Source organism: Falco punctatus (assembly GCF_963210335.1).
Source record: "Falco punctatus genome assembly, chromosome: 7".
Lineage (NCBI taxonomy): Eukaryota > Metazoa > Chordata > Aves > Falconiformes > Falconidae > Falco > Falco punctatus.
In genome coordinates this window covers 53,349,597-53,374,797 of record NC_137587.1, presented here as the reverse complement: position 1 = coordinate 53,374,797, position 25,201 = coordinate 53,349,597, and the positions used below count along the sequence as shown (strand labels likewise).

The following is a 25,201-nucleotide window of genomic DNA, read 5'->3' as shown; positions in this document are numbered from 1 at the left end:
ATATCAAGAGAGGTTGTTTTTTTTTTTCTAGGAAGCAAACTTGTATAGAACAGAAGTACCTAAAGTTGTATGTTAGAACCACAAAGCTTCTTCAGAATCTTCCCTGCAACACCCTCCGCCCCAAGAACTATCATAAGTTACCAAGACTTGAATCACTACAAGTCATCATAGCATCAGAGATTAGTTGGGTTGGAAGGGACCTTTAAAGGTCATCTAGTCAAACTCCACTGATCACATTTAAACAAAATAACACCAAAAATAAACTGCTGTTTGTTTCATCTTTATGTTGTACAAGTGTTGTAACAGAACATAAGCAACACAATAGAGAAAAGCACAAGGTTTCACAAATCTGAAATGCTGATATGATTTAATAGTGCATTTTGTTAAAACAAATAGAAAAAAAAAGAAAAAAAGACAAGAGTTCTATTCCTTACTATAGCAGAGACTTTATTATGACGAAGGTTGAGCTCTGTGAGTGAATCCAGTCCATTAAGGTTTTCCACAATGGTTAGCAGGTTTCTGGCAAGGTTTAACACTCTTAGTTCACTCAAATGACTGATGTTTTCTATTCTAGTAATCTGTGGAAGAGGTAGAATTATAAACATGGACATGTGTTTTATATAGATATATGTAGCATTTTTTTTAAGTATACATAAGCAATCAACTTAATAGCATACTGCTTGTGTATATTTCTAAACCATGATAGTCATGTCATAAATTGCTGAAAACAAGCTACAGTCTGCTAGAGATTAAGTACTAGTATTCACTTCACTAGTACCTTTCTAATCATACTGCAGTAAGATCAGTCAACACTTCCTTCCTATCAGAAATTAAATTACTTTGGCTGCACTGCTCCATAGCAGCAACTTCAAAGACACTGTAAAACTAAGACAACACTGATAATATTGTGGTATGCCGAAATCTGAAATTTTGTGCATGGTTGATCCTTAATTTGTCTGCAATGGCACACAAAATGCACATCCAAATCTCCTGGCACTACGCTACAAGCATATGCAGCATTGTACCTTCCTATCATCACAGAAATCTGCACCGATTTCCCTTCATGCCTCTGAAAAGCCAGTAGCAGCATTCACAGCTCTACCTACAGGAGGTCCACAGGTAGACTTTACAGCAGGTCATGAGGAGAGGAACGTGCTGTGAGTCAAGGGCAAGGAACAGCCACAGCCCTCTGAAGAAAGCAATTATTCCAAAATTGGAACTTGTAAGGAAGTTTTACGAGCAGGTAATTGCTGGAATCAGAAGACAGACTCAAAAGCTAGAAAAGAAAGCAGCAGCATCCTTAGTTTGGATACACAGCACATTTGCTTGACAGCCCCCAGCACTTCTTCAGCCACTCACGGCTTCCTCTGATTAGAAAATGGAGGGATCAAACAAAGCAACTACACTACAGTAAACAGGCAGCTGCTGAGGTTCTTTATACTTAATACCCTATTTGAAAGATGCAGGTGATATTGACAAAAAAATAAATTCAAAATAACAGCAACTGCCCCTTAATTTTATTTTTGACTTCTAGAAATGCAGCTGTGTTTTACAAAGGCATTAATTATTGCTCTGTTGACACAATCTGGGTTCATTTCCTACTGTTTGTATTTCTCAAGGGTGATCGACTCAAGGATCTCTATCCAAATATTTATTTCTCATCATAGTGGTCTGGGATCTGTCCTCCAGCACCTATCCAGACATGCAGGCAGGACTTGCATACAGCAACATATCACGGAAAAGATGAATTTCTGCCACTGCACAGGGGGATATCCCATATTCTTACTGAAACCTATACTGTGTGGCAGAAAGAAGGCAGCAGGTTTTCCTGTGGAGAAGCCTTCCGCCTTTCACCAGGTTCGGCAGTGCATCCAAGGATACAGCGCACAAAGCTACTAAGAAGTATAATGAATTCCTTCAGTTAGAAAGATCATCTACTGAACTGCCATAAGCTCCCTTCAAAACCCTGCACTCAGGCACGCTATTCCTCCTCAAAGCTGCCAACAGCACTTAGATGCAGACGAGCAAGATAGCGACTGGTGTCACACACCTTCCCAGTGATAATGAACTTTCTGATGCTTTAGACCAGTACAAGTCTGGCCATGCCAGTTTCCAGAAAGTGTCTAGCAGCTCCTGGAATGGGAGAAGAGGTAAGGTAGCTGTTATTTAATGGTTTGAGAACACATAATGTTGTTGGTAACTTTCATATATATACACATGTACATACACACACATATATATGTATATACATGTAAGTCTATGACATATGACTTAAATATGCTGCCAAAAAAAATTACTTCAGCAATTTTTCCATTAAAAAGCACACAAAAGTCAACAGCAAAACCAAAACTAATCACATCTTCAAGAAACTTTTGATTCAACTGCTAATTAAACTATTATGCACCATCTGTTTGTGTATTATATGCAGAAAATAAAAACTACCAGGATACAAAAACATTACAGCAAACGTATCAGAAAATACCACCATTTAGAACAATATATTTAGACACAAAGACTTGTAAAAGCAAAGCCAAGAGCAGATGGTTAGCATGAAGAACACAGACCTCTGCAGATGTCTGCCTAGCTAGAATTACAGCATGCCACAGTGTAGAATATTAATTCTGGCATTTTACTATCAGGAAGATGACGATATCATCAGCAATGTATAGAAATACTCTTTATCACTTTGCTAAGTGTTAAGAATAACTACCTGCTTTTAGTACCTACTATTAGGTGTGGATCACATACAAGCCATTATCACCTCTTTTTAGAGGATTCAAATAATATTTATTTTACAAAAAAAATATCTATGACTTCTCTATTAATTCTAAATAAAGAATTATTATTAACCATTTTTAGTTGCTTTTTCAAATCCACAAGTCAAAGACTTTACTTGTAAACACTGAAGAAAAACACTATTCTATTCTTTTGTTCACTTGTATGTTTGAATACTTAACTATGAAATACTCATTTCAGGAAAGATTGTTATGCATCACATAATCACTCATCAATAATTAAACTGCACAAGAGTTGCACATTTGAATACACACTTCTGAGATTACTGAAAAGAAGTTCAAGTCGCTTTTTTTTTTTTTTTTTCTTTTACTTATATCCTTGAACTTTTGGCAAGGAAAATGATTCACAGAATTAGAGCAGAACACAAAAAAAAAACCTCTAATGACTTTTTAAGATTTATTTCTAAATAAAACTTCATTCTAAATAATGTTGGAATGAAAACCAAGTTAAACTTGACCAAACTTTAATGAGCTAGTTCACTGGAAGACAGACACAGTAAAGCCCATTTTTACCGTATCTAAAATAAAAAGGTTTTCAAAGATTTCTATGGAACATATATCTTTTATACTATTTACCTTGACAACAAAGATCAAGCCAACAATCAGCGTTCTCTCTATTCAGAGTGCTTGGAAGCATAGTATTTATAAATTAAATAAATTTAATTAATTAATTAAAAGTAATTAATCACAAATTTAAATAAATAAAGAAATAATAGCTAAAATTAATTTATAAAATAAATTATAAATTAAAGAAAATAAATAAATTCAAAATTAAGTCTGAGTTGTCCTTTAAATATACCACACACACAACCATGTGCAGGGTCTTTGAATGCTATAGTATACGTCCATATTAGCATGTTAATAGCCATAGAAACAGAGTCTCTACTTAAAAATTTAATTAAATATTATTAAAGTGCTGTATTTTCTTACAAGTTTTTTACTGGGCAGTATTAAAATCAAGAGCCTTACTAAATTATGTAGGAAAACAGGCAAAGAGTAATAACATGACAATGGAATTCACATTTTGTCCTTTTTGTAAAGCACAGGCAAACGCAGTGTTTCATTAGGTATTACATTGATATTTTTTTTACCTTCTTTTGGATATTTATCACACGAAGAGATTTCCTTTAAGTAGTAATGCATTTAAAAGCTTGATTTGTAAAAAAACCAAAAAAAAAACAAAAAAACAAAACCAAGGTTTATCATTAAGCATTGTGCAATGCTATACCTCGATGTTACAAAGCACATCCAGTTCACAGCACGTTTCTCACTTAAGCAGAAGTCTCAAAGTTCAGACCAAATCGTATTATCAGAAAAACCTGGCACCCAAATAAATGAAAATACCTTCCCAAAAGTGAACAAAAAATGAAATTTTCCTCTGTTCTCCTCACCTCTGACCTCTTGTAAACATTCCAGTCTTGTAAAGTACCACAATCTGTATTCCATCTATAGGACTGCTTTACACCCCAAGAGAGAGGGAGGGAGGGACTAAGGCTACAACAGGAATCTAGCTTTCTTCTTAACTGCTGCTACTCTATGAACATTAACAGAAGTAAATAATTTCTAGCTAGGCTCTAGCACTACTTTTGAAAAATAAGATTAATGATGTTCATATTGTGGACATAGTGTAATTGAGGATTTATATTCTGCATCTATTGAGAGTGACTGCTGAGATTTCTTGCCTTCAATAGAACTACTGTGTATAATAAAACAGGTAATGTTTTTCAGTAGTTTAATGCATTTCAAATACCTTTAACATACTTGTACACAAGATTTAATTGTTCAGTGATCATCTGGGATCACAGATAACAGAAGAGATACCGTGCATTATTAACAATAGCTTTGAACACACACACAAAAAATACTACTGAAAGCACCTTAAAATATTCCTGTTGTGAATTTAAAGTACTGAAGTAAGAATGAAAACCATTCAGTCAGATATTATGTAATGGATATTACACATAATATACTGAAGTATTTTTTAATGTCCATTAAATATGTCCTATAAAATATACAAACCATAAAGCGGAAAAAATGGTATTTAAAAGAACAATACTTTCTTCTTGCCAGATATGTGAGCACCTTCAATGTCATGGTAACTTCAAAATCTGGTAATGTGACTGGCCAAAAGGCATCAAAAGGCTTTACTGGTACATTCAATTTTATGGCTTTTATTTAATGACATCAGAGAAGCCAAACCATGAAAACAAAACTATGGGGAAAACTCTGTTCTGTATTGTAACTCAGAAGTACAACTGTAGCAATTTATATTGCACAGTATATTGTCATAACAATGTTAACTGTTGTCAGGCACTATCATTTAAATGGTAGCATTTTACTTACATGACTCTTTCTCACCTACTGGAGTCTAACAAACATGTTGAACAACCTTCTTGAATTGTCTGCCAGACTACAGAAGAAAGCTGGTGATACCAGAATCACTGAATGCAAGTTAACTTGTATCCCAGGAAAACTGGATGCAAGCAGCAAACATTCAGCTAACCCTCTACCGTGACGAAGACTGCTCACCAGATATTCTCCCCTTAATAGAACTGTGCACCACAAGTGATGCGCCCTTGTCCTCTATTAACTATGGCACAGCAACTTCAAAAGGTAAAACCCAGTCAAGAACTGCTATCTACATTCACACAAAGAATAAAACCAAAAAGCTGTAGAATAGATTACTGTTCTAATACACATATAAATATGAACCACTCTATAAAACAAATTCACAAATTTGAAGAAAATTCAGCTGTTATCCTAACTCCAAATACAGAGTGCCATTCAGCAAGTACTGTAGCACGATGTTTATACAGCCCATTACAGCTCAGTAAGCTGCCGCATTCATCCAGTAAAGAGGTTTTTCATGGCTTTACAGAGGACATTTTTGCAATAAAGAACTGTCACTTTACTAATATCTTCAAAACAATTCTTATCTACTATTGTTTTTTTTCCTTCTATTTCCCCTACCACTAAAAAGAGAAAATAGGAAAAGAAAAGATAGTGAGTTTATTCTAAATTACCCCTAGCCACAGAATCAGAGCACCAGTAGAAGTCAGAAGGGACCTCTGGAGATTGTCCCTTCCACCCGCCCTGCTCAGAGCGGGGTCACCTACAGCAGGCTGCCCAGGAGCGTGTCCAGGCAGGCTCAGACCACCTCCAAGGATGGAGCTCCCACTACCTGTCTGGGCATCCTCCTCCAATGTTCAAGCCACCCTGACAGTAACATTTTTCTTCAGTACAATGTGCACAATATTGGACTAATGTTATTCAAAGAAGCCACGAACTTACTGCATCACATATAACAATAACTCATTATAGTGCTAGCTTGTCTTTTTCTTTTTTTTTTTTTTTTAAAGAAAAAACCACACTCCTATTTCCCACTGTCAAGCAATTGTATAATAAAGAACACACACAGAGAAATTAGTAAGGCTTCAAAACTGTCAGAACAGAAATCCAGAAAATTCACACATTGGTCTTATATAGTCACAATAACCATATGTTGTTTTAAACAGCTCAATTATGGAACATTTTGTATCCCATGTGTTTTAAATTTATTTTACAAAAAATACTATATCCAGCTTGGCCTTAATATTCCACGCTGCTTCTGACATGCCAATTAACACAAGAATTTTCCTCTTATATGTACTACAACTAAAGTTTTATGCACCACTTGAAACAGAAATGACTGCTTAATCTCAAACTTGGGAAACCAAATAGACATTAAGTAACTAACATAAGGCCATCCAGAAGCATGAATCAATCAAGAGCTTAGACCCATTCGGCTTTTTCCTGCACAAATTTAAGACTTCTACAAATACACAAGGGATCTGGTTTCATAAGATCACCAACAGCAGAAACAATACAACCATCAATAGGATCTTAAACCTTTCTATGGCTTTTAAGACTGTGTTATGTTAACTAAGTCACAACTGCTTATGCGAGATAAGTAAAATAGCACTGGCTCCTACAGAACAGTCAATTGACTCAGCATTTTAACCACTAACTTTCCAGAATTACAATGCTGAAAGTAGCAGAGACAAGATTCAAAATAGCTTCATACCACCTTTATTCATTTACTGATTTCTGTGACTGCAAGAGCTGCAAATTTTGCTACCAGATCCTTTTCAAAAAGCAATAGTTTGGTAAAAGACATGGGAAATGCATGATGTCTATATAAGAAACGTAAATAATCAAGTTATTGTACTATACCTGATTTCCATGAAGATCTAAAACATCAAGATTTTTCAGGTTCTCCAAATTTGATATCTTCTTTATTCTGCAAGATTTCAATTACAACAAATTATTTTTCATATTAGACAAAGAGTATATTTTGTCTTCCAGCTAATACAAAACTTAGCCATTTGTTCCTGCCTACCAAGAGTAACAGAATAACAAAGTTCTGAAGCATGTAACAAAAAAATGAATAAATGAATGACTATGCCTTAGACTATCACCTTCCTTTCCAACTGTCACTATGGCTCTTCTAGGAAGATGAAAAGGGAAGAAATACTTGCACCAATAGAAAACAAAGCCAACCACCAACCTATCCAGGTACCAAAATAATAACATAAACATTCTTACTGCAAACAGCTAACTCCAAACCAGTTTAAAGAAAGACTGTAGCAACACAGGCGTTTGAGAGTTTGTTGGAAGAACACAATAAATGAAAGAACAACTGAAAGCCACCAGCCTTTTCTAGACAATACGTATCTCCGGATTTGGCAGTATTTCTTCTCCCTCTGTACAACTTCACCATCTCAAAACTTTTCCATCCTGTCCTTTAATGTCCTATTTGTCCATAACCTGTCAATAACCTTGGTTATTATATACTCAACAGCATCATCTACTGGCAGATGATATTAAACATCGTGTATATTACGCATTTATTTCAAGAATAATCAAAGATCACATATAGATCAACCTTAAAAAAGTTACTAGCAACTGTGTCTGACTTTTAATCATTTATGATTACCCATATGAATACCCAACTACCTACAAATCATATTTCTATGTAAACAAACTATATAGCACTCAAGGTAGTTTGACTTGGAAAGCAATTCCTTAAAGCACCTTAAAATTATCATACCCATGCCCCAATATTTTGCTATAACTAAAAATTAATTTCTACAGGTGAGATTGTTAATATAAAAGCTACTAGTTCTAGTAACATACTGCACTATTGATTACAGGCTGAAATAGAAGATACAGTCTTTGTAATCTGAACATAACTGAAGTTTACCAGTTGTTCCTTTACTGAATAACAGGAAAATAAGGAAACTGAACAAAATCAAAGCACAACCTTAGATGTGCAAGCAATTCCAAAGATACTGCTATTAAATTATTAAAAGCTACAGGATTTGAACTGTATTTTACATAGTAATACAACTAGCAGGCTGTACCTCCCAGCAGAATAAAATCCATAAATAAGCAACAACATCCATGATTCACCTGTCTGATATTTTCCCAGCTAAATGTATCGGGCAGAAATAACTTCTATAGGTTATAAAGAACCAGAAAATACTTTACATGACGCTAAAAGAAATTCCAATTGCCACACAAATCTAAGAATACATATTTAATAGTCAATGAGAACACAAGATTAGACAGAAACATGTAAAATACTTCAGAACTTGCTAAAGTTTACGTAAGAAAGGAAGATTAAAATCAGTACAAGCAAAAACTGTGTGCTTCTTCAGCAGGACCCCTAAGACTTAGCTAGTGTCAGAGACCAGCTCACTGGTCTCACAGCCTACATCACAAACTGAAAACTGTCACAGAAACAAAGATAGATCACAGTTGTTACACTATAAAGAAACAGGGTGCTTTAATTTAGTTTTATTATTTTTACCTGTTTTTTCCCAACAAAAGGACTCTCAGGGATCTCAGAGTTGAAACACCGCTTATTTCCTCTATTTGATTATCATACAAATCTAAGAAAACGAGATGCTGCAGATTAGAAATATTTTGGATCCGGGTTATAAAGTTATGTTGGAAATTCAAAAGGCGAAGATGATCTTCCCCATCGATAACTGGGCACACTGTCAATTTTTGCCTGGAAGGAAAAAAAAACAGAATAAAAAAAAACCCACAGAAGTAACAAATCGGTAACCCACCTTCTACTCACCTACTCTGACTGAACCAAGGAAAGTATCTTGATGTTATGGTAATATTAAGGTTATTAGGTCTGCTAATTAAACCCTGTAAATCAGGCAGTAACTCCTTGTTACCAAAAAAAAAAAAAAAAAAAAAGCATAAAATATAGTAGAGGTGCTTACAAAATTCTCTGAAAGCCTGTCCTCTTAATCAGAGATTTGTTGTTATATGGGAACTACGCAGAAGTTTCAGGTTGTGACCAAATTAAAATTTCAACAGACACAGCCTGCCACTTTTTTAAGTTTTTCTACCAGATACCACATAAGCAGCCTGTTTAGCTAAGAATTCAAAAGTATCCTATGTCTATGTGATTATTTTTTTTTGTTTCTAGAACTTCACACTTGAAAAACAAATACATGAAACAGTAAGTGTTAATGTGAAAAGTAAAAGATACAGAAGTTATGCTGAACACAGTTATTCTTATTTTAGGATTATTCCATAAAGAGTCCCACTGACCTGCCAAAATATTTTGGACTACATGAAGCATACTCTCACAAAAACAGATAAATAAATATTTCCCATTAAATGGCTTTCAGATAAAATTTTTGTGTGTGTCCTAGTTAAGGGAAAAAAACCAAAACAACCACTCTTAATGCATGAGATTAGAGCTAATGGAGACACAGCCTCTTTCTGTAGATTATGTGAATAACCACATTTGACTCTTAAGCTAGCTCCTTAGTTTACAATGAAAAGCCCTAACTGCCTGAAATGATTGCTGTACAGATAGATTCATCACAAGGACTCATACAGAACTTCTCTATTGGACACAGTTCTCTCAAAAACACACACACACAAAAAATCAAAATCAAACCCACCACTTACACCATTGACCACAGGCATTACTGGGATACACTTCACTTCAGACCATCAGATACAAGAGCCGCGGGCTATGGTGTGTGCTCCATAACCTTCTCACCTTTCCAGGGTAAGTCTGTCAGAGTTCAGTATTTTTTCTTCAGCAGTACGTTGCAATACAGGAAATGTTACTGATGAACTGCTCCCAAAATTTGTGTTATCTATCAGAAAATCATATAGAGAATATATGAACTAGTTCTTTGTAAAATCATTTCATCAGCCACAGATAATAAAAGCAGAAAATTCTTTCTTCCTAAGAGTTACGCAGTAAGTGCTTTTTGCTTATTTGGTAATCCATTTTCTTTCCTGCCTTTTTTTTTTTTTTTGTTTACAGCTACATGCCTCTGCATTCTCTTTCCAAAGTACGTCCATTTATTTTGCTTCTGAAAGATTTTTATCAACAATTTGCAGTAAGAAGATATTTTGTAGATGCTTTTGTTTTGATTAGAATTACGCAATGATGTTTTAAGGTAAGGCTGTATAATTGTTTCACAATTTAAGTGTCTGAACTTAAAGAAGGTATTATCTAACTCTAAGATGAATTTAAAGACACCGATCAAGTAGATGTTGATAGAACTAGAAACCAAAACAGTGAAAAAGTCCCACTGAGCCATAAACAAAATGCAAAGCCTTTTAAGGTAATTGCATGCAATACCTAGTAATCATTGGTATTACGTTTAACTTCATTATCAAGAAAGAAACAGGCAGCCCTTTAAAACATATTTAGAAAGCTATCCATCTTTACCCATTTTGTTAATATAAGGGTGAAGAGGGACGATGACTAAAAATACCCACAAAATAAATTAACAAATACATTCTGCAAGCTTTGGCTTATTTGGAAAATGATCCACTGGAAAAAACTGGTCAAAAATAGATCATCGTGCATGAATACTACCACAAAAATACAGATTGAACTTCTATGTGTTTGCCCCCTTCCCCACCCCACCTCTTCCTCCAAATAAACCAAGTATGTTAAAAGAAAAAGGATTAATTCTTCAATAAACAAAGATAATTGATTTACTACTATAGAGAGTAAGCTCATTGTCTAAAATATGCCATTAGAAGAGACACCTACTTAAGTAAAACAATTTGTTGTTGAATTTAGAATCTTGTCAAGTGCTACTCTGGTAACATTTTATCACTAGCTACTGTAACAAACTAGCGCAACCAACCTTCTCTGTGTATCCTTCAAAGTTTTTTTTTAAAAAAACAACTGTGAAGGAAAAAAACCCCAACCACTGAGATCAAAAATAATCAATTAACATTGTTGCAAAAGTCTTAAATTAGTTGTGTTTCAGGTTTTTAAGCCAAGAAACGTAAGACCAGATACTTAAAAACTGGTCTGAAACATGACATGATGGCAGTACAGTGACCTTTTTTTTCCCTAATGTCATCCCCCAGAGACACTTGCAAAAGATCTCTATTACTGCCCTTTGTGTTAAAGAAAGGTTTACAAAAAGCCTGTATTTAAATGCCTGTATTATATTTTGGAAAATATTTCTAATGGTTTCCTGACAATGATGTATTTACGTCTCTTAACACACAAAGGGAACAGTAGAAAACACTTGCTATTCAGTCACACATTCTGAGAACCAGAAGCAACACATTACAGGTCATAACTTCTCAGTAAGAAACTCATTTAAAACAAAACAAAAGACTAATAAGAGAAGTTTTCACTGTTACCTGAAGCATGTGAACTAATACTGTGGCTGCTTTGTCGGGATCTGGATTTTGTAGGTGTGTGAATAGAAGTGTCACCAAATCCTGATAAAGAACTTGTATTCTGCTTCAGCTCCAAACCAGAAAGTTCTGTCAGACTGGATGGTACTGGAAGATATATCTGTTTATTACGCACCAATGGACTTAATACTCTTTGGTCTCCTGTGCAGGGAACAAAATCAAACTGCAGACTTACATTTATGCCACGGTAAGTTGCATAATACCCCTAAAAATCAACCCATTCTGAACAGCTGTTGGTCTTTATTTTTTTAACAGAATGAATAAAGAAATGCCATAATAATTAAACTGATCTGCTATCCTAACGAATCACTGTTTTTATATGACATGCAAGCAGCAGCAGCGTGGCAAACATTGTTTTTCAAGGCTTCTTCAGGATTCACCACAGTAAGCAGTGATATCACCAATATCTTGCTTTTCAAAATATTGTTCTGGCAAAAGCACACAGTAGGAAAACTATCTCTTCAGATCAAGGTTCCAAATTAGAAACTAATTTTGTCTAAATAAGTTAAAGCACTGAACATCCAATAAAAAGTTACAGTAGAGAATTGCATGACTTCTGACAGAATGTATAGTAGGGCACTTGATAGATTGTGGCTTTCTAGGTAGAGGAACGGACGGTCTACCATGGTCAGAATGAGGGGTAAAATGTGATGAAATAAAGCCATCTGCACCAGGCAGTAGCAGGACAGCAGGTTCAGGATGGGATGCAGCAGTAATTGTATTGAATTACTGTAGCCAATTAGGAAAAGCTGTCAGTCTTACATATTCTAACCATAACACAGTCTCTCTTTACTGTTCAGTTAATAAAAAGATACAAACAAACCAAACCCTACAGAGTATCACCTTGCCTTCCCGAATAGTTTTTTTCCAGATCATGCTGCAGAAGTCTATTGTGGAAAGATGACTGATCTTTATTTATCCTGAATTCAAACTGTAACACAATATTTAAGACAAGTGTTAAAAGTTTTCAAATGCAAATAACATTTTTATACAAACACACACCACCTTAGTAACAACTACAGTTCTTGGGAAACTCCACAAACGTTTTTAAAAATGAAAATAATTGCTTCAATAAAAAGAGTATTCATTCTCTTAAGATACTATAACTGAAAAGTTCCACTGTTGGAAACCAAAATGAAAACATGGAAGTTACCAGTTAATCTGCAGTTAACTTAAGGAAAAAAACCCACCCTATAAGGAATACTGCAATTACAGGAGGAAGAGAGGTACAGATGGAAGCATAAGAAATCACATACACACACACACACACACACGCGTAAAGCTTACAGTAGGTTATATTACATACATACAGTAAAAACATGGGTATCTTTAGTAGGATGAAATAAGTTACCAAAAGACTATTAGATATATCAAATATTCTATTAGAAGTCGATGCATTACTACTGAAAAGGCAATCCCTTCCTAAAAGCATACAAATATGGCTATACTATACATCTATATTAATTCATATAGCTATTAAAGAAACTAATAATTACTGGTTTGCTTTTATCTGTTATTGATGAGGTCTGGATGACCAGGTGAAGACCACAGTTATTAACCTGCAAGTTGGAAGAAAAAGAAAGGGAGTATTACATTTTTCAAAAACACTTATCAATACAAAATTTGAATGCCACTTTTTTTTTTAAATGGTGAAGGTATTTTCTGCCAAGAAATAAACTTTTTTGCAAAGCTCTTATGAAGAACATTTCACAACACTAACACCAAATCATTTTTAGCTTAAAAAAGTCAGGGTTTAGCTTTAAATATACACTGAATGCATGGCTTTCATGGGGGTGTTACCCTCATTATGAAGAAAACAAGTGTTTACACTTAAATACAGTAATTTTTTTTTAAGGCAAAACGGGCTGGTCTTTATATTTGGTTTATATGACAAAACATAGCCTCTACCTGCTAAATCATCAAAACATTTAACATAAATATTTAATCAAATAGCTCATCAAACAGAGATATTAATCAAATATCCACTCCCCAGCCCACAGCGGGCGGCATGCGAACACCAGGGAACCTCCTCAGGCCAGCGGGGGCGCGGGGACCGCGCTCCCCTCACCCGCCTCTGCCTCGCCGCCCGCGCAGGACCCGCGCAGAGCTGCCCCGCTGCGCATCCCAGCCCAGCGCGGCCGGCGCCTCACAGCCCCGCGGGGCCGCGCCCTCTGAGGCGCCGCCACCCCGCCCCGGGCCCGCCCTTCCGAGGAGGGCCGCGGCTCGCGCGGCGGATGAACACCCCCGGTCCTGTCCCCTCACACACACACCGGAGGCTGAGGAGGGGAGGGCTGCCGGCCGCTATCCCCCCGCCCCCTGCAGCACCTACCGGGCCAGACGCGGCCCGAGGGCCCCTGGCGGGCCGGCACTTGCTGGGCACCATGTCAACCTGCTGCTACACCCGCGGCGCCTCACACCTCCGCGCCAGCCACCGCCTCTCCTGTCGGAAATCGCTCCGCCGTCACCGGGGCAACGGCGGCTTCCGGCCCGCTCCCGGCAGGCCTCGCCCGCGTCCCGCCCGCCGGCTGAGGCGGTGCCAAGTGGCGGGAGCCGTAAGGCGGTGGAGTGCGGCGCGGCCGGGCGGCCGGCTGTCCCCTGGGGCTGGGTGTCCCCCGCAGCCCGCTCCGGGGGCGCTGCTCGGTACTTGCTGTTCGGTGGGGCGGCCGCAGGCAGGGGGCCGGGTCGCGGGGGTCGGGAGGCGCGGGAGCGGGCCTCGCAAGTGAGCGCCTTCCGCCTCGCCAGTAGCCAATGACTCTAATAAATCGTATTTTCCTGAATTCTAAGTGCAAGTGAGCATGTATGAAAACGCATGAAAGGCAAGAAGCTGGATTCACCTTCCAGGTTGCTGCTCTGCCTCAAGAAGTTGCCTTGCAGGCACATACTGTCACAAAACGTGAAAATCTGACTTGGAGAGCCTGGGTAGGGGTGTGGTGTGCCCGGAGTGCCGCCTGCTCCCGGGACAGTACCCCGGCCCTGGGCCAGCCCTTGCTGTGACCCCAGGCAGCTCTCGGAGGCCAGAAGCCCCGCAGATGAGTAGCAGATGATTTTACACACATCAAGGACGAACTCAGTGGCTAAAAGAGCAGGTGTGGCTGGCTGTGTGTGGAAGGGCCTGTGAATTCCCTCACGGTGTCTTCCTCATTTGTGTTCTGGGTTTAGCTTTGTGTACAAGTACCTTTAGGGGGGCATCAGGGGGACGAGGCCAGGCTCTTGGCTGTGGTGCCCAGCCACAGGGCAGGGGGCAGCGGGCACAAACTGGGACACAGGCAGCTCCAGCTGGGTGTGAGGAAGAACTTCCTTCCCTGGAGGGTGGCAGAGCCCTGGCACAGGCTGCCAGAGGGGCTGTGGAGTCTCCTTCCCTGGAGACATCCCAAACCCACCCGGACGTGACTGTGCAGCCTGCTGGAGGGGACCCTGCTGTGGCAGGGGTTGGGCTGGGTGGTCTCTGAGGTCCCTTCCAGCCCTGACCATCCTGTGATTATCCTTTTAGTTACCATTTGCTGAAAGGTTGACAGGAAAGTGATGTAATTATGGCTTGCTTTGTGAGAAATATAAAATATGGGCGTGTTTTTTATGATATGTAGACAATACTGTGCCAACAGTGAATGTGCCATAAGAAATCTGTGAAAGTTTTCTTTTTTTTATAATCATGGGATTATAATCCTAAGTGGCTATCAGAAGCTCATCTGAGATATGGGTTCCCCTTTAAGGGACTTGTCTACATTATTAATTTAGTTTTAAGTTCTTCCATGGTTACAAATACTGCTTAATCTCTGCTGCTAGTTAAGCATTACAGAACATTGCTATATTAAAAGAAAAAGAAAGATTAGCCTGGTAGTTTCAATGGGGATCTAATCAGCACAGTGTCTGAAATTACATCAGTCTTCATCTGCACTAGTTCTCTCAACACTGTTAACATACTTGTAGCAGACTAGATGATATAGTAGGGCTGTTCAAGGAAATGAGCAAAACATTGACAAGGCCAAAGGCCAGTTCTGTGCAGTGAACACTGGTCACGGATCTAGTGCCCTTCGCTATAAAATCCCTTGACAGAAGGAGTCATAAGGTGAAACTGCAATGCCTCTCTCTCACATCATTTAGGTTGGCTGTAGCACATTCTTTGCTCACACTGGTCTGGGCCTCATTCCTACCCAGGGAGAAAAACAACTACCATGAACTTCAGTACAAAATCAGATCCACAATTCCTGTACTTACGCTGTCCTAGAATGTGTATTTACTGTTTGTATTTCTGCTCCCACCAATGTGGGACACAAAGTGATGCCCTACCCAAGACTTATTACAAAATGCTGTTCCATTAGCAGAGAACTAGAGATTTGGTTAGTGATGCATGTAAGCATATTTCATAAACAAAATATTTCATTGCTTAAGGCACATTGAGAAATAAGCCAAACCCACCGGGGCAGAGCGGCAGTCCCGTTAATGTGTTCTTGCCAGCAAATCTGACTCATGAGGACTGTTTGTCACGGTGATGAGAAGAACTGGCTCCTGCATGCGGTCTCAGTTTTCACCCATCCAAAGTTTTACAAGGAAAACATTGGAGCCATATAGTGGAGTAGAATTCAGATGAACTGTAACGACAAAAATAAGGATGTCGTGGCTGAAACGGTGACTTAAAGATCCAACCTACATTTAGCAGTTTGGGTTCAGATACGATCAAAAGATCGTGCCTGACTGAAGAATGAGTATTTACATGGTAAATTGAAACGGTTTAACTTCTGATCAAGAGAACACAGACATTGGTTTTGCTTTAGCAGCTGAAACAGGCCACTGCAATACAGTCTGAAGTTCAAATCAATGCCTGAGCGTTTCAGAACTGGGGCCTCTTTCAGGAAGTTCTTGGGGTGGAATGATTTTGTTCCACTGAAACACCATGCAGAATTACAGAGGAGCACTCTATAGAAAGAACATACAGCCGATCGTGTCCTTGTTCACTCGGTTTTCCTATTTCCAGCTCTCACCCTTGGCGCTTAAACACACGTAACCCTTGTGCTTTTCTCACAACACGGCGCTCAGCCCGCAGCCCCCGGGGCTGCCGCGGGGGGAGAAGCTGGGGCGTCACCCTGGGGTGAGGAGCCCGTCGGTGCCCGTTAACAGAAAGTCGCCGCCCGGCCGCCAGCGAGGCAGAGCCGCTAACTGGGCGGCCGCGGGCGGGGGGCCGTGCCGTGCCGGGGGGGCGGGGGCGTGGAGCTGGCAGCGCCGCCGCCCCGGCGGGAGAGGCGCGGCGGGCCGGAGCCCAGCGCCATGGCCCAGCGGCCGGCGGGCAGCGGCCCGGTGCAGCTCCGGGTGCCCGTGCGGGCGGAGGCGGCGGAGGGCGGCGGCGCGGCGGGCGGCAGCTGCAGCGAGGAGGACTCGGGGCGCTGCGGGCGCTCCAGGTGAGCCCGCCGGAGCGGCGGGAGGGGCCCGGGCCGTGCGGGGCCGCCGCGGGCACCCCCCGAACGGTGCGGCCGCGGCTGATGCAACGCCGGCGGGAGGGGCGGGAGGCTCCGGCGGGGCCGGTGGGCGCCGCAGCCCCGCCCGAGGTGCGGAGCGGGACGTGGCTTCCCCGCAGCGGGAGCGCCGGGGCCCCGCATTTCCCTGGCGCCGCCGTTTGCAGCGGGGGCTCTGGGGCCGGGTGGTGTGCGTTTGTTTTGGTGGCGGCTCTTTGCCGTTCGGCTTTTATCGCAGGGAACCGTTGAGGTTTTCTTTAATAGATTTAAGACTGCGCTGTGGCTTTGGAAACAAGCTGACCAGACGTGAAATCAAAAATGAAGACCCCTTTAAATGCAGAAGAAGCACCACTCTATAAGCCACTCTATACGTCACGTTTTGATAATGCCGATAGCAGTGTCTGTGTGCAATGATTAAGTTGCAGGAATTATTCCTGATGCCTGAAGTTGCTTTGATGCCTACCAGAGTCCCTTACTTGTCAAAGGAACTGCTGGGATTTTTGTGCCAGAAAACTGTTGGGAGACAAAGATCATTAGTTGTAGTTCACCTTGTGTCTTCTACTAACAAGGCAGATGCAGTAATAAACTGTCACATAAAGGTTTAGGCACAGTAGCATGAAATTTGGTGTTCGGTTTGACGGTCAGTTGTTTCTAATCGATTCTCTGACTTCATATCCTAGCACTGACTCAAAATGAACTGCAATGCATTATTTTAAATTACAAACGGGGAGTAGAAGTTTTCTGCAGCTGCCAGAATCGTCAGCTGTGCACTACAAGAGGCGAGCATAGCTAGACACGAGCAGAATGTTTAAACTGAGTCTGCTTAGCCTTTCCACAATCATATGTGACTGTTTTATAAGTTTTTATAAATCAAATGTGTACAGCAGTCTACAGTGTTGCATTCCAATTACTAATTTCTGAAATACAGAATATTTGTAAAATTTCTTTTCTTTGACAGTGTTACTTGCGTAAGAGCTTCGAGCCCTGGGCTATAAAAAAGGGTGGTTATTTTCTCAAGCTTTATAACATGTAATAGCTACCTTTTAAATGCTGCTTATTTAATCCTCTGCAGTAGATGCTATCATCAGAAGTGTTTGCTGTGAATGCTGATGTATATTCAGTTCTTGTGGAGGTTGCCTTTTTGTAAACGGCCTCTTCCTGACCCAGGAAAGGCCAGAGGTATTGCCATGGAGAGAACTATAAATGCTCTGCATCAGAAGTAGGTGAGCGGAGTTCATGCATGCTTTTGCCATTGACATGTATCCTTAGCTAAGGATTTATGTCCAGGAACGCAACACTGGATAGGAAATTATTGACCTAGACATTTGGAAAATTGTCAGTGATGGTCTAAAACTGCTGGGAATCAGCCATTTTTCTCTCCAGCTAAAAGCAGACAATTTAGATTTTTTTCCTCAGCCTCTAGGTTTGGTAACTTACGGAATGAAAATCATTTCCCTGTGGTCAAGACACCACAGCTCTTTGGGAGATCTCTGAGTATTTGTGACATTCAGTCCTCAGCCATTTAGCTGCCAGGTGCTTCAGAAAAATTGTCAGACTGTTGATAAACAGGTGGTTCTCCTATGCGCACAGGAAAGCTATTCTTGTGCAGCTTACATTTATTTTGGATGCAGACAGACACAAGAGGAATCTGAGCTTGAAAAGTCAATGTTTTTATGATGTTGTCTGTCTAAAATACAACATTTCACAATAGAAACTGAAATTTAACAGTGCGTGCAGTCACAACATGCCATTAGTAGGCACGCAGTATTATATCCGCTAGTTCTTGTTAAAAGACCTGCGAGTGATCGTACTTAATGCTGTAAGTAACATTGCCACACAGTGCTTATTAATACAATACCTTATTCTTTTGGAGACTCGGTGAAAACTTGTCAAAAGGTTAGACTCTGTCCAGACAATTTACTGTATCGTTTGTGAGTTTTGATATTTAAAACCCCAAATCTATGGGTTCTCTATGCAGATATGTTTAGTTTCTTGTGTGACTAATAGCCAGATGAGTCACCATGTTAAAAGGTTGTTTTTCAGTCTGTCCTGTTTTGACAAGCACATCCATCACAAAGCTCTGAATAAAGAAATCAGTAAATGACAGTTGTGAATAACTAAGCTTTTTTTTTTTTTTCTGTCAATGCTGACACTGATTTATCAACTACTTTTGTAGTAGAATTGAAACCCTAGAGGTACTACCAGTTGATATTACTATGAATTAATATGGAGCTAGTTACAAATTTCTGCATTTGCTGTAGGTGGAATCTCCATACAGTACTTAGTGAGGGCTGTTGTAAGAGCCCTAAGGATTTTGTAAATGCTGAACCATCTGCCAAATACAGAAATGGTGTATAGGTCAGACCATGACTAATATTTGAGAGGTGAAATGAGACCTGTTTTGCTCTTGTTCAGTGTGTTAACACTGCAAGTAAGGATGGCACTGATCTCTGCAAACATGCAGTTCATTATTTTTTTATTTTCCCCAAGCATGATGCTCCGTTTTCTTTCCATCCAAACCTTCCAAATACCTACTAATGTCTGTACTAATAAATCCACTAAAAAAATGTAAGCTTCATCCTGAATTGAAGGTAAGCTTTTCCTAGCAGGATATGTGGGTACGTAAAAACGCTGAAATGTTCCAAGTTTCTTGTACCCACACTAGTTCTGAATCGGTAGTGAATGAAAAGTGAGAAGTACTGGGGCAAGGGAATATTGTGAATGAAAAATAAATATAATCTTGTGTCTTCTTCCTTCTGAAGCCAGCACACACAGCTGGCCCTTAAATCTTTTTTAATATCTTAATTGTAACTTCATCTATTATCCTCAACTTCTGGCATTGTCAAATAAATTTTTTTTCTCGCTCTCTCATCATCACTTTGAACTGCACCCCACTAAGTGGCTAAGGAGATTTTAACAAGGAGGCTTCTAGGATTGTGTGAGTCAGTATCCCTGTTCATCTGATGTGTTGCCCTATCACCAGAAGAACCCCAATAAGTAAATAAATAGTTAGCTTCAATTAGCTTCAGAGAACTGCTATAACTTGTCACACGTGGGAGTGTGTTCCCGGCCAGAGCCCACTGACCCCAACAATACCCTCAGCAGTACAGTGCTGCTGCCTGTCCCCAGGCACGGGCAGCATGTCGGGCCGTGTTAAGATCACAGTCTCCAGTTTGTCTCTGGGACAAAACTGACACAAGGCAAGGTGATTCACAGCCTGCATTCTCCCTGCCAGGTTGCCCTCGGAGGACCGCAGCATGATGCCTGTTCCCATGTTTGATGATTTCACAAGCTTTGCACAAGCCATTCAGCACAATTTTAGAAAAATGTGTGGCTCCTTGTTTTTTTTTTTTTTGCTAAGGTACATGGGAGACCAAAGAAATGCATGATTTATAGGCTCTAGGGAGCTTAGCAGATAATTTATTTTTTTTTTAACAGAAACTTTCATGATGGTCCCACAGCAAAACTAGATTACTAACAGCTTTAGAAAAAATGACTGCCTTAAGATAGATTTAGTTCTTACAGCAACATCTATGGCTGTAGTCTGTGGTTGAACCATTTACCTCCATGCTAGATAACAACTGAAGTGGTCATTTCCATTTCAGCAACAAACGTGTTGCTGTAAGGGTATGTGGTAAGAAGTTTCTCTCAAATACATGGTTGCTGTATCTTTTTGGGATAGGATGCTCAGTGGGGCTCCATTTTTGTGCAGGTGCCTAGACAAACGTGATGGGAGGGGGAGAGAGGAAATAGGAGTGACTTCATAGCAACCTGCCTATGTGTGCATATAGAACTGTTCCTGCGGTACGTGAGCTGCTACTGCACCAAAGCCCTTAATCTGAAATGTGCATCCAGTTTAAGCCCCTTGGTAAACTGCTAGTTAAGTTACTATCACTCTGGAAGTGACATGTAAAAAGTGCAATAGTCCTGCCAGTCTTTCTTACTCCGTGGATACTGGCCCCTGCATCATGCAGTGCAGAGGCTCAAGAAATCACGATTGCATCGAGCTGGAATATTCATTCACTGGTACATGCCACCACCCATGAAGCACGTAAATGTCAAGCCTGTGTTTGATAGCTTCATATTGAAGAATAAACTGTCACCACAGGAACCTGTTACAGCACCAAGTGCCTGGCACCAAGTGCCTGTGCACTTGCACTCCATGGTTTGGTGTAGGATTTGAGTTGGCAGAGTGTTTTCGAGATGCTAGTGTGTATGTCTCATTGTTCTACACTGAGATCAGCTTTAGGCATGAGCTGAGGAACTCACTCCTTGTGCTGCCTGGAAAGCGTCGCCCCCTGAGCTGGCCTCCTGCCTCAGGTGGATAGGGCGATACCTGTGAGATGGAATCAATATTAGTTATGCCTTTTCATTTCGAAAGACTATTTGAATCCACTAATATGACAATCTGTTAATAAAATGATTTAATTGTCTTCCAGTGGTGGGGAAAATGATGATGACTCTGATCAGAACTGGAAACCACCAGAAAATGACCTGATCCAGAAATTAGTAACACAGATTGAATATTACTTCTCAGATGAGAACCTCGAGAAAGATGCCTTCCTTCTAAAGCACGTGAGAAGAAATAAGATGGGCTATGTCAGTGTTAAACTCCTCACTTCTTTTAAGAAGGTAAGCTAACTTTAAGCCTTGAAGTGCCTTGTGTTAGCCTGATGAATCTGAAAACAAGAAAGATGAAAGTAATTTATTTTAGAGAGGCGTGTTTACAGTCTTCGTCTTTATCTGTCTCTCTCTGGGGTCGATTCGGGTTTGATGTGACAGGTTTGTTCTCATCCAGAACTCCAATTGCTGAACTCACTCATGATGCGGTAGGGAAGTCATAGGCTTTTAAGCAACTAGACGTTTAAGTTATCATTCTGGGACAGAGGAGGGCATAGTAAACGGGATGCTGGATAAAATTAATTTCTAGATAAGCTACTCATAAGTAGCTAAGTAATCTGGGTAAAGTTACTTTCCTGTCTCTGAGAAGGGATGGTGAATCTGACCTTTGCAAATATATGGAGACCTAAAAATTAAGAGTAGTAGAAAGTATGTAGTAACTAAGGTGGAGGAGGGTTTTGTTTTTTGGTTTTTTTTTTTTCTTATATTAGGAACTCCTGTGTAAATACGTGCATGTTACTGATTTCCAAAATTACATTAGAAACACTTTTGTCAAGATTCTACATCTGACAGTTTTGTAGAACTATTCAGGCTAGAAGTTAAGGCCTAGTTTCTGCAGACCACTTCAAACGGATTATACCGGTAACAGATTGAACTCTTAAAACACTCCTTGGAAATGGAGACGTTTTGAGGTTTTTTAAACAGGCATTTTTGAGGGAGGAAAAATCAGTTCAGCAAAGTGCAGCCCTAAACTTGGCAAAACTACTTGTTTGGCATATTTTGCAAAATAAACCCCACAGCATATGCATTTTGGTCATGGTTCAGACCTAGATATGGAATGACTGAACATCAATGACTTGAGCAGGCTTTAAGGTAAAGTAATGAGTTTCAGTGTGAGATTTAGTGGCAGTTCCTATTTTCACCATATTCAACAGGGCATGAGCTTTAGCTCACTGATGCCCATCATAGCAGGAAAATTGTTTACTTTTTCACTTTAAGTCTGCTACATGAAACTTAAATCCCTGTTTGTAGACTAGAGCCTGCATCTGCCTTAAACTTTCTGTAGTTAGAGTGGGTTTGATCGGTTGTGTTGCTTAACCTGTGTGCATCTTCAAGGTGAAGCACCTTACCCGTGACTGGAGAACTACAGCCTATGCCCTGAAGTACTCAGACACTCTTGAGCTGAACGATGATAACAAAAAGGTTAGAAGAAATAATCCAGTTCCAGTGTTTCCAAGTGAAAACCTACCTACCAGGATGTTACTGGTGTATGATATCCACATGAATTCTGAGCTGCAGGCTCTTAAAAACCAAGAAAATGGATGCATGCAAGAAAGGATAATGGAACATCTCCTCAAAGCCTTTGTAACTTTTGGTGTAATTTCATCAGTTCGTATTCTCAAGCCTGGTAGAGATCTACCACCTGATATCAAGAGGATCAGCAATCGGTACACCCAACTGGGAACTCAGGAATGTGCAATTATAGAATTTGAAGAAGTAGATGCTGCCATACGTGCTCATGACTTTATGAGTGCTGAAAAGAAAGAGACCGGCATGAAAGTCATCCTCATAGGCATGAAACCTCCAAAGAAAAAAGTTCCCAAAGACAAGAACCGTGATGAAGATACCAGCAAGAGCCTTAAGAAGGCTGGATCCCTTAATAAGAGAGTTGAGGAACTTCAGTTTGTTGGTGATGAATCTTCAGCAAATAGCTCTTCTGATCCAGAGAGTAATCCTACATCACCACTGTCAGGACGCAGGAGTACTGCAACAAATACTATGAGTAGTTTGAGCCCTGTCATTCACTCGAACAACTATTTGAGTCCTAATGTGTCACTCAGATCAAGTCCTTGGAACAGTCCATCTTCACCAAGAAAAGTAACCAAAAAGTCTCCGCTGGCTGCAGGCAGCAAGCTCAACCCAAGCGCTAGCCCTGAAGTTCCAAGGAAGTGTACAGATTATTCCTCGGATAGCAGTATCACTCCTTCTGGTAGCCCCTGGGTACAGAGAAGAAAAGCTCAAACTGTAACACAAGAGAAGAGTCCCGTCAGTAGCCCCATGTTGGTTCGGAAAATACAAAACGCAGATGGCCTGCCTGTAGGGGTGCTGCGGCTGCCTTGGGGGCCTGACGGCACTAAAGGGTTCCATGGCGGATGCGAGAGAAGGAAGGCTACAAAGAATGAATAAGGGATTCTTTAAAAACAGTCTCACAAGTCAGTCAACTGTGTTTGTTGAAGCCTGGTGAAAAATTGTCACTTGAGTGACTGAGTTAAGTCCGTATTTAATTTTAAAAGGTTTTGTATTCATATAGAAACTTTATCATTTGTATATTTGTATATTCTCCTCACAGAATCACTGAGGTTGGAAGGCATCTCTGGAGATTGTCCAGTCCACCTCTTTTGCTCAGGCAGGGTCCGCTACAGTGGGTCACTTCAGGTTTGGAGTATCTGCAAGGACAGAGATTTCCCAACCTGTCTGGGCAACCTGTTCCCATGTTCAACCACCCACATGGTTAAAAGGTGTTTCCTTACATCCAGGTGGAATTCCCTGTGTTTAACTTTGTGCCCCTTTCCGTTACTGGGTATCGCTGAGGAGAGCCCACCTCCACCTTCTTTACTCCTTCCCATCAGATGGTTACAAATTATTGAGGATACCCTCCCCAAGCCTCCTCTTCTCCCATCTGACCAGCCCCAGCCCTCTGGGCGTCTCGCGTGAGAGATGCACCAGTCCCTCTGCCATCTTATGCACTTATCTAATGCAACAGCCTTACCTGCGTTATTTTTTTCAATGTATTAGTTTGACATACATAAATATTGAAACAAGCGTATCAATCGTTCATGTGTAACTACATTGTTTGCAAAGCTACAATCCTGAAGAGCAGTGTGTAAATACTTGCAATTTAGCAGGTGTACTGTAACAAGCTGTGGTATGAGTTGAAGCCTAAGGAGTAAAGGTTTTGAAGACTTGGTCTCAAAAGGAATTCTGACAAACCCACGCTGCAGCGAGGCCTGCACACATCTCCAAAGACAATATTGCTCAGTAGGACCAAAGCGTATATTTTCATGCGATGTGAATAAAGAGTGAGCATTGGAGACTGTTCTGTAAGTGTTCTCTCATATCATCAGGTGGAAATAAAACAAAAATATTAATTGGGTCTAGATCTATTTTGTTTACTTTAAAAATCAGTTGTGCTGCACCTGAATAGATATTTAAAGCTCATCTTAGACCATATGCAGTTCTAGAAATAGATACTTGAAGTTTCCACTGTGTTCAGGGAGAAAAAAAAAATAGTCCTCTGTCCCATTACTGATGGTTATTTCAGTGATGATACTTTACTCTGACTTTATGTCACAGTCATTTTTATACAGTATTATAAACAGTGATTATGTCACTGATAACTCTGAATTTAACAAGCAGGCTCAGCAAGAAGCACTTAAATTAAAATTAACTATAATCCTACTGAAGCCAAAGAAGGAACCTCTGCCGTTTGACTTATAAAAGTTATACTGCAAACCAAACAGCCTAGTGGCAGTAAGGAGGGAAGATTTCGGCTCCTAGTGGGCATGAGAAAAGTTTAATAAGACGATG

The 25,201-nt window shown here is 40.1% G+C and overlaps 2 protein-coding genes across 3 annotated transcripts in view; one reads left to right on the top strand and one right to left on the bottom strand.

Moving 5' to 3' along the window:
- Window positions 1–15,956, bottom strand: part of LRRC49 (leucine rich repeat containing 49) — a 57,850-nt gene extending 41,894 nt beyond the window's left edge. The window contains exons 1-8 of one of the 2 annotated variants that reach the window (XM_080396124.1): window positions 13,876–15,956; window positions 13,043–13,105; window positions 12,390–12,477; window positions 11,490–11,687; window positions 9,868–9,967; window positions 8,647–8,850; window positions 7,008–7,074; window positions 435–578 (exon numbers count right to left, since the gene is read on the bottom strand). In XM_080396124.1, the coding sequence (XP_080252250.1) occupies window positions 435–578; window positions 7,008–7,074; window positions 8,647–8,850; window positions 9,868–9,967; window positions 11,490–11,687; window positions 12,390–12,477; window positions 13,043–13,105; window positions 13,876–13,929 (918 nt within the window). In that variant the 5' untranslated portion in view covers window positions 13,930–15,956. The other variant, XM_080396125.1, reaches the window with a different exon arrangement.
- A 185-nt stretch (window positions 15,957–16,141) lies between these two features.
- On the top strand, window positions 16,142–24,767 carry LARP6 (La ribonucleoprotein 6, translational regulator). Its single transcript, XM_080396126.1, has 3 exons — window positions 16,142–16,939; window positions 21,433–21,625; window positions 22,730–24,767. Exons 1-3 carry the CDS (start codon window positions 16,809–16,811, stop codon window positions 23,798–23,800), a joined length of 1,395 nt encoding a protein of 464 aa, XP_080252252.1. The 5' UTR covers window positions 16,142–16,808; the 3' UTR covers window positions 23,801–24,767.
- The last annotated feature ends 434 nt before the right edge of the window (window positions 24,768–25,201 follow it).